Source organism: Diceros bicornis, chromosome 13 (genome assembly GCF_020826845.1).
Source record: "Diceros bicornis minor isolate mBicDic1 chromosome 13, mDicBic1.mat.cur, whole genome shotgun sequence".
In the NCBI taxonomy this organism is placed as follows: Eukaryota; Metazoa; Chordata; class Mammalia; order Perissodactyla; family Rhinocerotidae; genus Diceros; species Diceros bicornis.
The window spans coordinates 42,053,102-42,067,555 of NC_080752.1; the positions used below are offsets into that span (position 1 = coordinate 42,053,102).

General features: G+C 41.6%; 1 protein-coding gene across 2 annotated transcripts; it reads left to right on the forward strand.

The window, feature by feature from the left end:
• Positions 1 to 1,236: 1,236 nt before the first annotated feature.
• Positions 1,237 to 12,148, forward strand: PDIK1L (PDLIM1 interacting kinase 1 like). Of its 2 annotated transcripts, none has more exons than XM_058553299.1 (3): positions 1,237 to 1,306; positions 3,496 to 3,797; positions 7,773 to 12,148. In XM_058553299.1, the coding sequence occupies exons 2-3, from the start codon at positions 3,513 to 3,515 to the stop codon at positions 8,511 to 8,513; spliced, it is 1,026 nt and encodes a 341-aa protein (XP_058409282.1). In that variant the 5' UTR covers positions 1,237 to 1,306; positions 3,496 to 3,512; the 3' UTR covers positions 8,514 to 12,148. The 2 variants fall into 2 exon arrangements, with proteins under 2 accessions (XP_058409282.1, XP_058409281.1); XM_058553298.1 differs by lacking the exon at positions 1,237 to 1,306 and adding an exon at positions 1,473 to 3,294.
• Positions 12,149 to 14,454: the final 2,306 nt, after the last annotated feature.

The window sequence follows — 14,454 nt, forward strand, 5'->3', positions numbered from 1 at the left end:
AAAGCAGGGCAGGGATTCTTTGCATATCGTGCCTTAAACAGCACTGGGAGGAGGAACACCCACTTTATTGACAAATGGTAGGTGCAGAATAAATCGGTGAAGAAATGGATGCTTCTGGCGGATGCCCACTGATCTGTGTAACTAAGTGAATGACCGATTGGTCCGGGTCTCTGAGTAACTGACAGCCCCCGGCTGGCTGTCAGGCGACTGCGTGCTGGAATCTGACAGCTGTCTGGTCGTGGCCCAGTGACTGGGGCTGACCGTCGGGCCCTGAGAGAACCGCTGTCTTCGCTGTCGATCCCGGCCCGTCCGGCTCGGACCGCTGCCTCTCGCCGCGCGCCAGCGGGATCCGACTCCACGACAAGCCCGCAGCTGCCGCCGCCGGGCAGGGCGTGCGCGGGCAGGGGCGGCCAGGTGCGGGCGCCGCCCCCCCTTCGTCCCTGCGCCAGGCAGGGCGCCCCCGACTCCCGGCGGCCGCGGCCCGGGAACAATGAGAAGCCGGCTTCTTTAAGGGAGATACCACCGCGCCGGCGGGGCAGGGGAAGGCGTCTTCCCAGATGATAGCACCCAGCCCCGCGCCGCCACCGCCACACCGGCGACTGCACCGTACGCAAACATGGCTCAGTGGCTCTGACAAAAGGTACAGCCTCCCTCCCGGCGGCGCCGACGCCAGGCCTCCCGGTCGGGCCGCGCCTCCCCGCGGGCCCGCGGAAGAGCCCCGCATCCCGCAGGCACCGCAGTCCCGCGCCGAGGAAGATGCACCGGGCGTTCCACCCCAGCGACCCCCGCACACCTGCCCGCCGCTCGGTAGGTCGGGAGGGGGTCGGAGAGGCAGAGGGGAGGCCGCGCCGGGCGCACGCACACTCAGGCTCGCACCTGCCGCCGCAGACCAGCCCCGGGGCCGCGGGCCGTGCGCGCCCGCTGCGGCAGGGGGGCGAGCGAGCCTCAGGCGTGGACTGGCCTCCCCGCGCCCGTGCCCGGCCACCCCTGCGGGGAGGGGCACGAGTGGTGCGTTCCGGGGCGCGCACACCTTCCGCAACTCCCGGCTCCCGGAGCTTTCAGGAGCTGGGAGGAGACTGGCGGAGCGCCGGGCGCGCGCCCAATAGGGACGGCGCTGGGCGTCCCGGCCGCGCTACGGAAAGCCGGAGGGGGGCGTGGCCGCGGGGCGTAAGGGGGTGTGTCCGCGCGCACCACGGGGGCGCGCGCCGGCCACTGACTGGAGGCTGCGGCGGCGGAGGCGCGAGCTGCCCGATAATGGCGGCCTGCAGAGCCCGTGAGAGGGAGAAGCGGCGGCGGCTACCCTGAGGTAAATCCGGCCCGTCGGCCTGGCAGAGCGGCCCTGCTGCAGAGCCGAGGGCCCTGTCCGTGCCTCCGTCCCCAGGAGGCCTGTCACAGCCCTGTCAGCGGAGTCATCGCGGGGAGGGCCCGCGCTGCTCAGGCCTCCGGCCCGCTCCCCGGGCCAGCGGCCCCAGCTGCGGCCTCCTCATGCCCGTGGCCTCCTCCCCAGGCCCCGGGCCTCAGCCGCCAGCCCCGAGCAGTCGGCGCAGCTGCAGCGCTGGCTCCTCCGGGCGAAGGGCCTCGGGAGGATCCCCTCCGGGTCTCGTCTGGACGCAGCCGAGGAGGGGGAGGGCCTGATGCTCGGCCAATGAGCGGGGTCTGAGCCGCCGCGTCGGGCAACACCTCTGCCCAGGACTGGCCCTTCCCTTCCCTAGCCCAGCAGGTGTAGGGCCCGGCCGCCCGCGTCCGCGCGCGGGGTTTGCACGGCAGGCACGAGGGCCCGGGAAGCGCCGTCCTAAGGCGCTTAGGCGCGCGCGGGGTGCATTATCGTGCTGTGTTTGACCCAGGATCTCAAGGATTTCATAAACACCCTCCCTCCCCGTTATTCAGGTGGTCTTTCGTATGGGGATGTGGGGCAGCTTCCAAGACATCGGCCACCTTGAGATGGCCAGGAGTTGGCGATCCACGGAGCTGGAATGTTTAATCTGTACTTGGGGCAGAGGATTCTGGGCCAGGAAACCCGACTCGAGGAAATACAGCAGGAATTGGAAGGCTGGGTGTCCAGTTAGAGGAAGTGGGACTAAGGAGCAGTCTCAGAAGCTTTCGTTTTCTTTATTAAGTTTATCCTAGGGACTTAAAGTAGCTGTTCCCAGTTTTTCGGGCTCAAGGGTCAGTAGCTTTATGTTCCTCCAAACTGTGCAGTGTAAAGATTGTACAGTCTCGGGTTACTTTTCTTGCCCTTGGTGGCAATCTACAAATGAGAATTTGTTCCTGGAGCTCATTAGAATCTTTACATTCTTTGGAGAGTGAGGAGTCAGGCTTTAGACTTTCTTGATTCCACGCCTGAGCATTTCTGTGTAGGGCCTTTGCTCCTGCCTTTAAATGATTTATCAAGTTGAATTTCAAAGATCTGTCAGAGAGCCCCTTGATGTGTAGGGCAGTTTTTGTTGGCAAAAATGACCTAGATCTACACAACTATTGTTAAACAACAGGTAACTATATTCTAAGTAGCTTAATTTATTTTTAAAGGAACATTTTTCTCTGCAAACTTTATTTTCATTTATTTTGCAAGAAATAAGGAAATAACATAAAATAGGAACATATACAGTTTGGCCGTTTACTTTTAAAGAATAAAAACTACACTTTTTCAGTCTATACGGGATCTGGTTCACTTTCAGTCCCTAAGGAGAAGCCAGGTGTTTGCACTTCCAACTGTGAGGGTGTTTTTGGTTTCAGGGAGGGGTGTGTTTTGGTGAGGAAGAGTGGCCCTGAGCTAACATCTGTGCCATTCTTCCTCTGTTTTGTATGTGCGACGCTCCCACAGCATGGCTTGATGAACACTGTGTAGGTCCATGGGCAGGGATCTGAACCCATGAACCCCAGGCTGCCGAAGCAGAGTGCCAGAACTTAACCACCAGGCTGGCCCCTGTTTTTGCTGTTTTTATGACCTTTTATGTGTGTCAGCTTTAAGGAGAAGCTAGAGTTTTGTTCGTTTTTTCCTGATCAGTAAATAAGAATACTGAATTTTTTGGTTTATTTTTAACAGTGATGTTTGGAAGCAGTTCATTTAAGAGGCAATATAGTATAATGGTTAAAATTATGGATGTCAGAGCCAGATGTCCTGGTTTCAAATCCCAGGTCCACCAGTTACTAGCTGTTTTGACCTTGAGCGTGTTGCTTAACCTCTCCCTGCTTTAGTTTCCTCATCTATAAAATGACCATAATAGTATCTAACATTTTTGTGAGGAAAAAATGAATTTAATATTATGAAGTGCTTGGAACAGTTCCTGATACATGGTAAGTATGTACTACATAAGTGTTAGCCTCTTTATTATTATTATCATCATTATTAAAATACTTAGATTTGCCCAAGGTATAGCAAATATCTTTCAAGCACTGTTAACAGTAAGACAGATGGTAACTAAATTATACTTAAGAAGAAATACAGGCCAGTAGGGTATACTTAATTTCAACAGAGCACTTTGTTGATTTTTCCAGAAACCTTGACCTTGAAGATGGTGAGTAGCCAGCCAAAGTACGATCTAATACGGGAGGTAGGCCGAGGTAGTTACGGTGTTGTGTATGAAGCAGTCATCAGAAAGACCTCTGCACGGGTGGCAGTGAAGAAAATTCGATGCCATGCACCCGAAAATGTTGAACTAGCCCTACGAGAGTTCTGGGCACTAAGCAGTATCAAGAGCCAACATCCAAATGTGATTCACTTGGAGGAATGCATCCTACAAAAAGATGGGATGGTGCAAAAGATGTCCCACGGCTCTAATTCTTCCCTTTATTTACAGGTATGTGTGGTTGAATGGGAAATAGAAATGATTTGAACGTAGCATTGGTCATCAAGAAGGGGAATGAAAGAGTCAGATGAACTTCTACCTTTAAGTGCAGGTGTTTATATAGTTAGGAGTAAATAGAGGTCTGCCAAGAATTGAGTAGATGTTTGCTTTAAAACAAGGTTTTATTTAAACCTGTGATGCAAATACCTAAAAATAACATAAGCCACCTGTTATGCCATGATACTTGCCAATCTGCATAGGAATGGGGCAACATAGAGGCTAGAGAAGTAATTGAGACTACAGTCTAATAAGTTTACTTATTTGAAATCAGTTTTTTTGAAACTGAAGACAGAAGAAAAAGAAAAACTGTACAGCCAATAGCAGCACCCATATGTAATCAAGCATTTCTTTATAAATCACTGGTTTGAACATAAGCCTCTGCTGTTTTAGAGGGTTATGTGGTTTCTTAACCATGCAATTCCGGTTAATTTTCATGATGTAGCTTAGCACCTGAGTATTAGCTAATAGCTGATAGCTAACATTTGGGTTCCTACTCAGTACCATGCTCTGTGCTAAGTGCCTTAAAGGCAGTTGCTCCAAACAATCTTATGGGGAAAGTACTATTATTATCATCATTACAAATGAAGAAACTGAGGCTTAGAATAATGAATTTATCCAAAGTCACATAGCTAGCAAGTGGCAGAATTGGGAGCTGAACCTAGGACTATCTGACAGCTAAAACTTGTGCTCTCTTAACCTCCAGATTACTCTTTTGTAGACCTAGGGAAAACATTAACATAGGAAAACAGAAAAGCCTTTTTTTTTTATGTTGGCTTCTGCCTTAGATCAAAATCTCTAGTAGCTTTATACTCGCTGAAGAGAAAAGATACTTAAGACACAGCTAGTTAAAGACCAGAGCAAAATTTCTTAAGTCCCATCATTCTTGGAAAAGGAAACAACTTTCCATGAGTGTGTTGAAATTCAGAATTTACTATCAGGGCACAGAAGTCTGTATTTAAAACAATAAAAGCTTTTGGACTAGGAACAACAAAGAAACACGTTAATCTATGTAATTAGAAACTTACAAGTTTCATCATATGGTGAACAAATATCAATCTTGAGAACCTAATTTATGCATTTTAGCACACTATGCCCTGAAGTTTTCTCTCTTAAGACAGTGAGTATAAGACACAACTCTTTAGCCTCTATTCATTTTATTTTTTACTTTTGTAAAAGTGCTTATTGTGTAAGTTGCACTGGTAGAAAATGTTGGAAACATTCTCACCACATTCCCTCTTAAAGTGAATAGAACCTTGCTGAATTTTGCATTGACTTTTGGAAACTAAAATTTATAATCTCTTTTGGACTATAAATACAAAGACATTTAAACATATAACTTAGTGCTAATGGTATTCTTGAGTCCAGATCAAGCAACCTTTATAGTAACTAGGCATTAGCTGGTCTTTCATGGCTTTAAGATATAAAGTACTTCCAGACTTTATTCAGTGATTTTTTTTTTTTTCATCTAAAGCACCTTTTTGTTCAGTAATCTCTTTCATTTTTTAAAGCCTAATAGACCTGTGTTTGACTTGTGGCACTTTTTGCTAGCTGTATGACCTTGGATAAAGAACCCAATTTTTCCCCAGCATCTGTATCTTCATAAGTAAAATAGGATAATAATTTCTACCTTCCATAGGAGTTGTTAATATTGGAGGTGATGCAGATAGAATAGTTGGCACATAGGAAGTACTCAGTAATGTGTAGCTCTATTAAAATTGTCTCTTCTATGGATTTATTTAGTTAACCTGACATTCATCCATACATTTAGCAAGTGCCTTTTCTAAATTTATATGTAGTAAAGACAACCAGTATTTACATCTAGTAAAGACAATTAAGCAAATCTGTAGGGTGACCACAGGGTTCCTATGCATGGTCTTCTCCATTCTCTATACACATTTTTATTTTTCTCTATGTTTTTCCAGATATCTTCCTTGTTCTTAGTTGGAATCATTATATCAGTTCCTGAGAGCTAAAAACCTCACCTAGAAGAAAATGTAAAACAACAGAGGACACAATCTCATGCACAGGAACTTAGTGGCCAGTCTGTATACTTTGATAAGTGTCATGAATGAGGAGTACAGGTATAGGAGCATATAATAGGGAACCTGACACAATCCTTGGGTTTAGGAATTGTGAACTGTTTCAACTGAAACTTGTAGGGTGAAGAGGAGTTAGCCAGGTGAGTGAGTGACAAAACTTACCAAGCAGGAAGAACTGTACATACAAATGTCTTGAAGCAAAAAGCATGAAGCATTCTAAGAATTGGAAGAAGATAGTAAGACTGTAGTGTACAGGGAGAGTTGTTTTAGATGAGGCTAGAAAGATCAGCAGAGGTCAGAGCACACAGGATCACAGGATCTCATAGCCCATGTTAAAGAGCTTAGACTATATCCTAAGAGAACAGGGAAGCTGTTGAAGGACTTTAAGCAAGAGAGCCAATGGCTGACATCCTCTACACTTGAAAATAAAGAGATTGGGCTCTGTATGTCTGTAGCTCTCAACCAGGGGCCCTCAAACTAGAGCCCTCGGCTTGTTTTTGTATGGCCTAGATGCTAAAAATAGTTTTTACGTCTTTTTAAAAGTTGCTAAAAAAAGAAAAAAGAAAGGGAAGAAGAATATGGAACAGAGATTTTATGTGGCTTGTCGAGCCTTACTGTAAACCATTCTTTGAATGCTAGGACTCTTCATTGCTCAAAGCTATTTAGGAAGTTTGCTTTTGAGAGTAAAGAAAGAAGAAGAGAGGAAATGAAGAAGGAATAATGGTGCTGGTCTTTAATCTCAGCATATTTAGTAACAGTGCACCAAGTAAATAATTGTGTGATCTGTACCTTTCTATCATTTTCTGTCTTACTGGCAAACACATGCTACAAGGAAAACGCATGCAAAAAAAGACACCTGGAGACCGTTGCAATTACTGCTGTTTGCCATGGGAGGAGATGGCAGGGAGAGATGTTCTTTGCTTCTGCCTGCCAATATGATGAGGAAGTACCAGTAGATTTAAATGTAAAATTAGCAGTTAACTCACTCTTCAACAACTCTGGCTTCCCTACGAAGTTTCTATTCAATCTATGGGTCTGAAAGGACACCATAGGACACGTGTTTCCAAGGCACTATGTGCCTGTATTTTAGAATGGTAGTTCATGTTCAGTTAAGTAATTAATATGCTTGAATTTCAGATAATAGATTAATAGTTAGATAATGATAACAAATAAAACAGTGATTTATTCTAGGTTTTCAACTTGTATCAGGTATACAAGCTCAGACTTGAATTTTTATGTCAAAATGCAAATATGATTTTTATAAATTGATTTTTAGAAGCCATCCAGTGATGGAGATAGCCAGCATATTTGCAATCTGCTGTAGACGTTTATGAAGTAATGATGTCAGTCTTTATTTTTATCAGTAACTACAGGAGCACCTTATTTCTGTAACAACTAGTTGTTCCTTAATCATTTTTCTCTCAATTTCACAGATTATGTTAATAGTGTATGTGAAATGAACAAGAAGTATGTTTCAGGCAGTTTCATTGAATAGAATTTCCTAATTGATGTTTATACCCCAGCTGACAGTCTCCCAGGTCTAGCCGCTGAAACTTTGATCTTTTCATGAAGCTATTAGCCAGGTAGGTAGAGTTCAGCTCCATTGACACATGCAGAAAATGTATAGCCAGTTGGACACTTTTCAAAATAAAGCTATTTTTAAATAAGTATTTACTCTGGACTTGAAGATTTGGTGTGTATTCATTAGAGCCAGAGTGACAGTTTGAAGTGCTGATATTTAAAATGCACATATGAAAGCACTGACCAAAAAAATATTCATGGAATTCCCACTTAAAATTGGAGACTAACTTAACCAGTTACTCTTCTTCTATAGCTGAATTGTATAAACTGTGCAGATGATTGTAATCTATTTTTTTCCTTCTTATAGCTTGTAGAGACTTCATTGAAAGGAGAAATTGCCTTTGATCCCAGAAGCGCCTATTATTTGTGGTTTGTGATGGATTTTTGTGACGGAGGAGATATGAATGAATATCTGTTGTCCAGGAAACCCAATCGTAAAACTAACACCAGCTTCATGCTTCAGCTGAGCAGCGCCCTGGCTTTCTTGCATAAAAACCAGATCATCCACAGAGATCTTAAGCCTGATAACATTCTGATTTCTCAAAGCAGGTTGGATACCAGTGACTTGGAACCTACACTGAAAGTGGCTGACTTTGGTCTAAGTAAAGTTTGTTCAGCCTCTGGGCAGAACCCAGAAGAACCTGTCAGTGTAAACAAGTGTTTCCTTTCCACAGCATGTGGAACAGATTTCTACATGGCTCCTGAAGTGTGGGAGGGACATTACACAGCCAAAGCTGACATCTTTGCTCTGGGGATTATCATCTGGGCGATGCTGGAAAGGATCACATTCATAGACACAGAGACAAAGAAGGAACTCTTGGGGAGTTACGTAAAACAAGGAACTGAGATTGTGCCTGTTGGGGAGGCGCTTCTGGAAAATCCCAAAATGGAACTTCTCATTCCTGTGAAGAAGAAGTCTATGAATGGGCGAATGAAACAACTGATTAAGGAAATGCTGGCTGCAAACCCTCAGGATCGTCCAGATGCTTTTGAACTAGAACTCCGATTAGTGCAAATTGCATTTAAAGATAACAGCTGGGAAACGTGACACATACATTATTTGCAAATATCTTGGATGATATGCTGCTTCTGTTATAACAGTGCTGCAACATAATGTGGCTGAAAAGAATATAAAAAGCTAAACTCCACCTTCTAAGGGTTTAGATTTTATTGTGGGGTGTTTTTTTTCCTCCTTTTACTTAAGTCCAAGCTGGCCATTTTGTTAATATGTTTTAAATGTGTATTACCAATGTGGGTGTAAATTTTTTTTAAATGATCATTGGTAGAAGTTTGGCAGGAAAATTCTCTAAGAGCCAAGAAGAGAAGGGAGTCCAGTTTTCTGAAAATATGTCTCTAAGTATTTTAGACATTCCTTGTCAGTATTAGGAATTTCCATGGAAGAGAGGTTTGCATGCTGGTAATGCAAGCTTTGAAGCTTTGTAAAGGAAACATATATGTATATATTTATGTATATGTAAGTATGTGAATGTGTGCATTTTGCATTCCATATGAAGAAAATGCCACTTCTGTTTAAATTATTTAATGTAGGTTTGGGTTTTTGAGATTTGCTGGTGAAATCAGTGATGAAAAATAAAAGAACCTTCCCTCATCTTCCTACCCTGTCCCTCCCTCTAATGAAATCATCCTAAGTTTTTTATTTTTGTAATATTATACAAGTTTTTTTTTTAAGGCATCATTTTGGAGGGTCTAAAATTATCTGATTAAACATAAATGAAATTAAGTGATCCAAAGCTGCTGAAGTATGTGTGAGCTCTCCAGTGGCCTGTAGCTGGAGGAGTTGGATTGGCCATGCAATCATGCGGTAGCAGGTTGGCAAGGACACTGATGATTCAGTCATACCTTCTTTAGGTAACCAAGTATTCAGTTAACCAATTAAACCACTGCATTGGGACATGTCTGCACTTGAGCATCTGCAATCTGATATAAATCTGCATACAAGATTCTTCTGTTTCTGAAAACTTTGCTATATGTAACTATAGCACTTGATATATTAATTTTTGATTTTAAGACTTTGGCTAAGCTTCATGAAGTTGAAGAAACAAAGTGAGCTCTACCCTCACATTGCCTGCCCTGATACGGTCTCTTGTTTAATTCCTGGGATTCCTTTCATTTGGGCACTAATGCTCTTTTCTCTTGTTTGATTTGACACAGTAATGGTAGTGATATGGTTGTAGTATTAAATGTCGATCACCTTTTTCTAAAGTGGGAGATGATACCTATACAGTTTGGCAAATGGATAAAATATTGTGGCGTCAACTCTATCTTTGAAGTAGAAAAGTTATGAATTTTATATAGTCACTTGGTATGGTCTGTGTCAAAAACCAGTAGACCATGATTATTCTTGAAGTCGATTTGATTTTAGCCTTATATGGTTGTCTCCAACTTGTTTTCCTGTAAATCCAGATAGTTAAAATCTAAGGAAAGGAAATTTTCCTAAAACAGAACATTAGCCTTTAAGGTTAGATAGACTTTTAAGACCATTGTATCTAGGTTAATCTTTATAAAGCACTAGAATCTTTGGTCAAAAGTAAAAAAAAAAAAAGTATTAGAATATTGAGATCATTGATAGTTTGTGTAGTCTCAGCTTTTTTGAACTTCCACAACTTTTGGAATATTGCTATCATAATTTTTTCCTTATTTAAAATGTGTTCAGCAGACTACAGAAGGTGAAAAAGCACAAAAAATTGGAGTACGTAAAATTTCTGGACTATGCATTACTTGGTCTGGAAGTTTAAAATTTGGACCAAAAGATGTTATTGAAATAAAGCCTTTTAAAATAAAAAAAAAATCATATACTTTTAACACCACTTTCAAGCTAATAAATGTAAGAATTCTTTCCGAAATTAGAGGTGGAAATGCACTGGAACCTCGTGATCACCAAATTAGTGTAACACACATCTGGCCAAAGGGATTGATTTACTGGAAGTAAAAAGCATCATTATAACATTGAAGTGTCAATAACATGGCACTTCAGCAGAGACTCACGATGACTCAGGTGATGGTATGCCAGTGCTTCATTTGCTCTTCAAATATCTGTGTGCTTGGAGCCATGGTTTCCTAAGCACGTAGTTTTTGGTCCTGCCTCATTTAAAATAGTTAACGATTATCATTTATTTTGAAAGATTTTACATGTGAAGTGGAATTCTTTCATTGACAGCAAGGGTGTGAGGTGATGAGGAAGTTTCTTCTGGAATTTTCTCAAGTCCTTGTATTCTAAAATAGCCTATGATACCAAGCAAAATGATAGTAAATTGTCTGTCTTTATTCTTTCAGTCAGGAGGTATTTATTAAGTACCTACTGTGTGCTCAGCACTAAAGGTCAGTTGATAAAATGACAGTTTAAAAATGGTGTATAGCCATAGGCCTTTTCCAGTAAGGAGTAAGAAATAAAAGAGGATTAGTGATACTTGGAAATTCCTGGATATTTGCTAGAGGAAACATGAAAGCAAGAATTTGTGCACAGTGCCTTGCCCATAGTAGGTACTCAATAAACAATTATTCCTCATAGAGTCTCTTGCCATGGTTTCATAGTGTTTTATGAAATTTGTCTTAATTGAAAAAAGACCAAATATTTCAAATAAGCTTATAGGCAGCTGTCGCCAGTTAAAATATGGGGTTGTACAGATAGTTCTAGAATGTTATTTTGCACTAGATGTCACTTAGAAAGATGGGGTTCCTGTAGATTTTTGGTGCTAAGGGATACTTTGTCATTATGATGAAGTAAGTGTTAAGTGTCAGATAAATAGCACACTGAATAGTTCTTTCTGCTGGTCTGTTTTTTCCTCTTTGTTGTTGTTGTTTTTAATTGTAAAATGTTTATCAATCACACTATTGTAGCAGCTACAAAATAATTCACCAGCATGACAAAATGGTCAAAAAATAAGTCATCAGCACTTCAAAAATGAAAGCAACTTTTGAAATTTTCTTTTAAAATTGTCAAATATATTTTATGAAGAATTTATAAAAGGGGGGAAATGATTGTAATTTATTGTTCATGACTGTTTTTTTTGTTTGTTTTTTTTTAATAAAGTGAGTTTCAACAAAAAAACCCTGAAAATTCTACATTGCTGCATTGGTGGCTCTCTTGAGTAGTTCTGTAGTGCTTTACTTCATGAACATAAAATAGAGGGTATAAAACTTGAAGCAATGTCATTTTCAGCCTTATCTAATAAATGAAACTTTGTTTCTATAATAGAAGCTATTGCTGAGGAAAAGATGATTGAATTATAGGAGTTTCAGCATTTCGAGTTTTCTAAAATTTTAATGCTTACTATCTTGCTGTATTTGTAAGAGGAACTTGTATTGCCTGAAAAAAAATGACTTGTTCATTTATCTTTCTATCTCATTAAGCTGAGGATGCATCCCAGACTCAGAATGAAGTATGATAAATGCAACAAGAGGATGCAATTTTTTAATCTGTAACTTTGAGACCATGGTTTGTTTTCTATAAAGTCATCTGGCCCACTTTTTTCTTTTCTTTTGTAGGTTTTATTATGTATGCCTTCTCCAGAGTAAACAAAGTACTGAGGATACAATACACTTAGTGGTCCAATGGAACAGCAGATGGAAAAATGGGCGATAGAAAACATTAACTCTACATGTGCTCTAGCCACCAGGAATTGTGCTGCTTCTGACTCAGCCACCTTCTCCTGGATAGTCTTTGTAAACAGGCAAATTTTGCTTTCTATTTAGAGATTAATTTTTTAAGAAAATTGAATCTTAAACTATAAATATTTGTACTTACTAGCCTTTTCATAATCCTTTGCCGTTTACAAAGCGCCTTCACATGGTTTTTACGTATCTTTTCAGTGGGTTTTACTTAAAATAGGGGCTGATTTCTTGATGAGGAGATTAATAGTAGTAACACCAGTTAGCGAGGTAATGGTTTTACCCTAGCACAGGGTTTTAGTGCCTAATCTCTGACACCAGTTGGAGTTTTCTCTAACAACAAAGCTTTATCTTTCTCACTGAAGTAATGAGCCTTGGTTGTTTTGGTCTTTTCTTTAAATTCAAATATTGCTCTCTTGGTTGGCCAATCATAGGCGTCCTCTAAAGTGCAGTGTAATGACAGACAGTTGGTTTGTGGTTAGATAATAACTCCTACTTGAGAAAACCTACCGGCCACACCTCTTGAGGGCAAAGTGTGCCTTTTAAAGGCAGTACTTTCCCTTTTGCAATGATTTTTTATTGGTTAGCAGGGAATTGCAAAAAAAAAAAGATGCCTGGGCTTTTGATTGACTCTTTCATTTCCTCTTCAGCCCTGGTATTTCAAGCTTAGCTTGTTCTGAGCAGAAGTTAGGCAACTTGATATTACTGAAGGTATCGTGGCCTAGCGGTAGAAGCACAGGCTTTGGTGTAGCAGATCTCATATTGAATACTAGCTTTTGCAGATATCTACATAATTAATGTGTGGCATTAAGCAAGTCACTTCATTCTGAGCCTCTGTTCCCATATCTGTAAAATGGAGATGATGATATTTACATTTTGGGGTTTTTGTAAGGGTCAGAGATAATACACATAAAGTGCCTGGCATAATGCCTGGCACATTAAGTTCTCAAATAGTAGCCATTGTTATTTTATTCTGATTTGGCTGATATGTTGAATGAATGAATGGATTCTCAGTGACCCAGTCTTCAGTTATAACTTTGATTCTTCTCTCCTTTAGGAGAATCTGATGAAGGCACTACATCCTCTTCTCAGGAAAATGTTTTCCTTTAATTTCAGGGGATTTATGGAAGCAACATGGACCCCCAGTTAAGGGACCCTGAGCCATAGGCTCCATTGAGTACCTCTGTGCTAAATCTCCTAAGTCAAAAGTAGGCCATACAAGAGGAGAATTCTAGGGTACTTGTTTTGTTTCTTGATCTGGGTGCTAGTTAGATGGGTGTATTTACTTTGTGAAAATTCATCCAGCTGGACTTACACTTTTTACACTTTTCTCTAGGTATTTATACTTTAGTAAAAATTTTATTTAAAAAAAGTGGATTGGGGCTGGAGTCTCTCATGACAGCTGTTGTCAGAAGCAGAGAGGGAAAGGACACAGACTTTGAAATCAGACACTTTGTTACTAGCTGTGTGACTTTTATGAGTTCCCTAACCACTCAAATCCATAGTTTCCCACATGTATAAAACAGAGATAATACCTGACTCTGAGCACTGTGAAGATGAGGTGAGAGGAAGCATGTAGAAATGCATGGCACACTCAACAAATGATTGCTTCCCCTTCTCTTTGGAGGGCTCATAGGGAATGACTCTGAGCTGCCTTTACTGCTAATTTACACCCCTGATAGATAGCAGGTTTGTTTGTTTTTTATTTTAGCATATATTTTTCCACAATTATTTGAAAAATATCTTATATTCTATTACTATGATGTCCTCCCTGGCTCTTTGCCCTGTAGCCCTCCACAGGTATAGTTCTTAACTAATAATCTCCTTAGCCCAGTTTTCTTTCCTCTTCCTGTTTGCTGATAACATGATTAACAGTAATTCAGAATGTCTGCTATCTCTCTGACATAGAGTACCATGCCTGGAAATTTGGAGGACTAATAAGTGCCAGATACTAGAACGACATGCCATTTCTCCTAGCTTCAGATACAAGGCCAAGAGAGTTAGTTAACCAGTGTGACTTGAGAGATGACAGTAGAAGCAGAGCTGCAAGAGGGAGGGAGAAGAATCTGGCAGCAATGGCTAAAACTTGGATAACGAGAGTGGAGTTAGATTGCAGTGGTTCTCAACGCTGGCTGCACATTAGAATTTTAACCTGGGGAGATTAAAAAAAAACCAAACTGATGACTTCTGTTTCTGGCTGTAACGACCATAACAGGGCCTAGATTTCCCATCCTGCCTTAACTAAAATTCCAGACATTGGGCGACTAGCAGTGTAGGACAGTGATTCCTGGGAGAAGAGAATCAAATGAGTGAGCCCTATGATGGCCCCAGCTTACTTCCAGGAGAGAATCTTTAGGCTG

What these genes read in the sequence shown, in the direction of transcription:
- PDIK1L (XM_058553298.1), top strand. Translation starts at nt 3,264, where the DNA reads ATGAAGTGCTTGGAACAGTTCCTGATACATG. An exon ending in GGAACAGTTCCTGATACATG is followed by an intron (nt 3,295 to 3,495) that starts GTAAGTATGTAC and finishes TGATTTTTCCAG; the next exon opens with AAACCTTGACCTTGAAGATG. An exon ending in ATTCTTCCCTTTATTTACAG is followed by an intron (nt 3,798 to 7,772) that starts GTATGTGTGGTT and finishes TCCTTCTTATAG; the next exon opens with CTTGTAGAGACTTCATTGAA.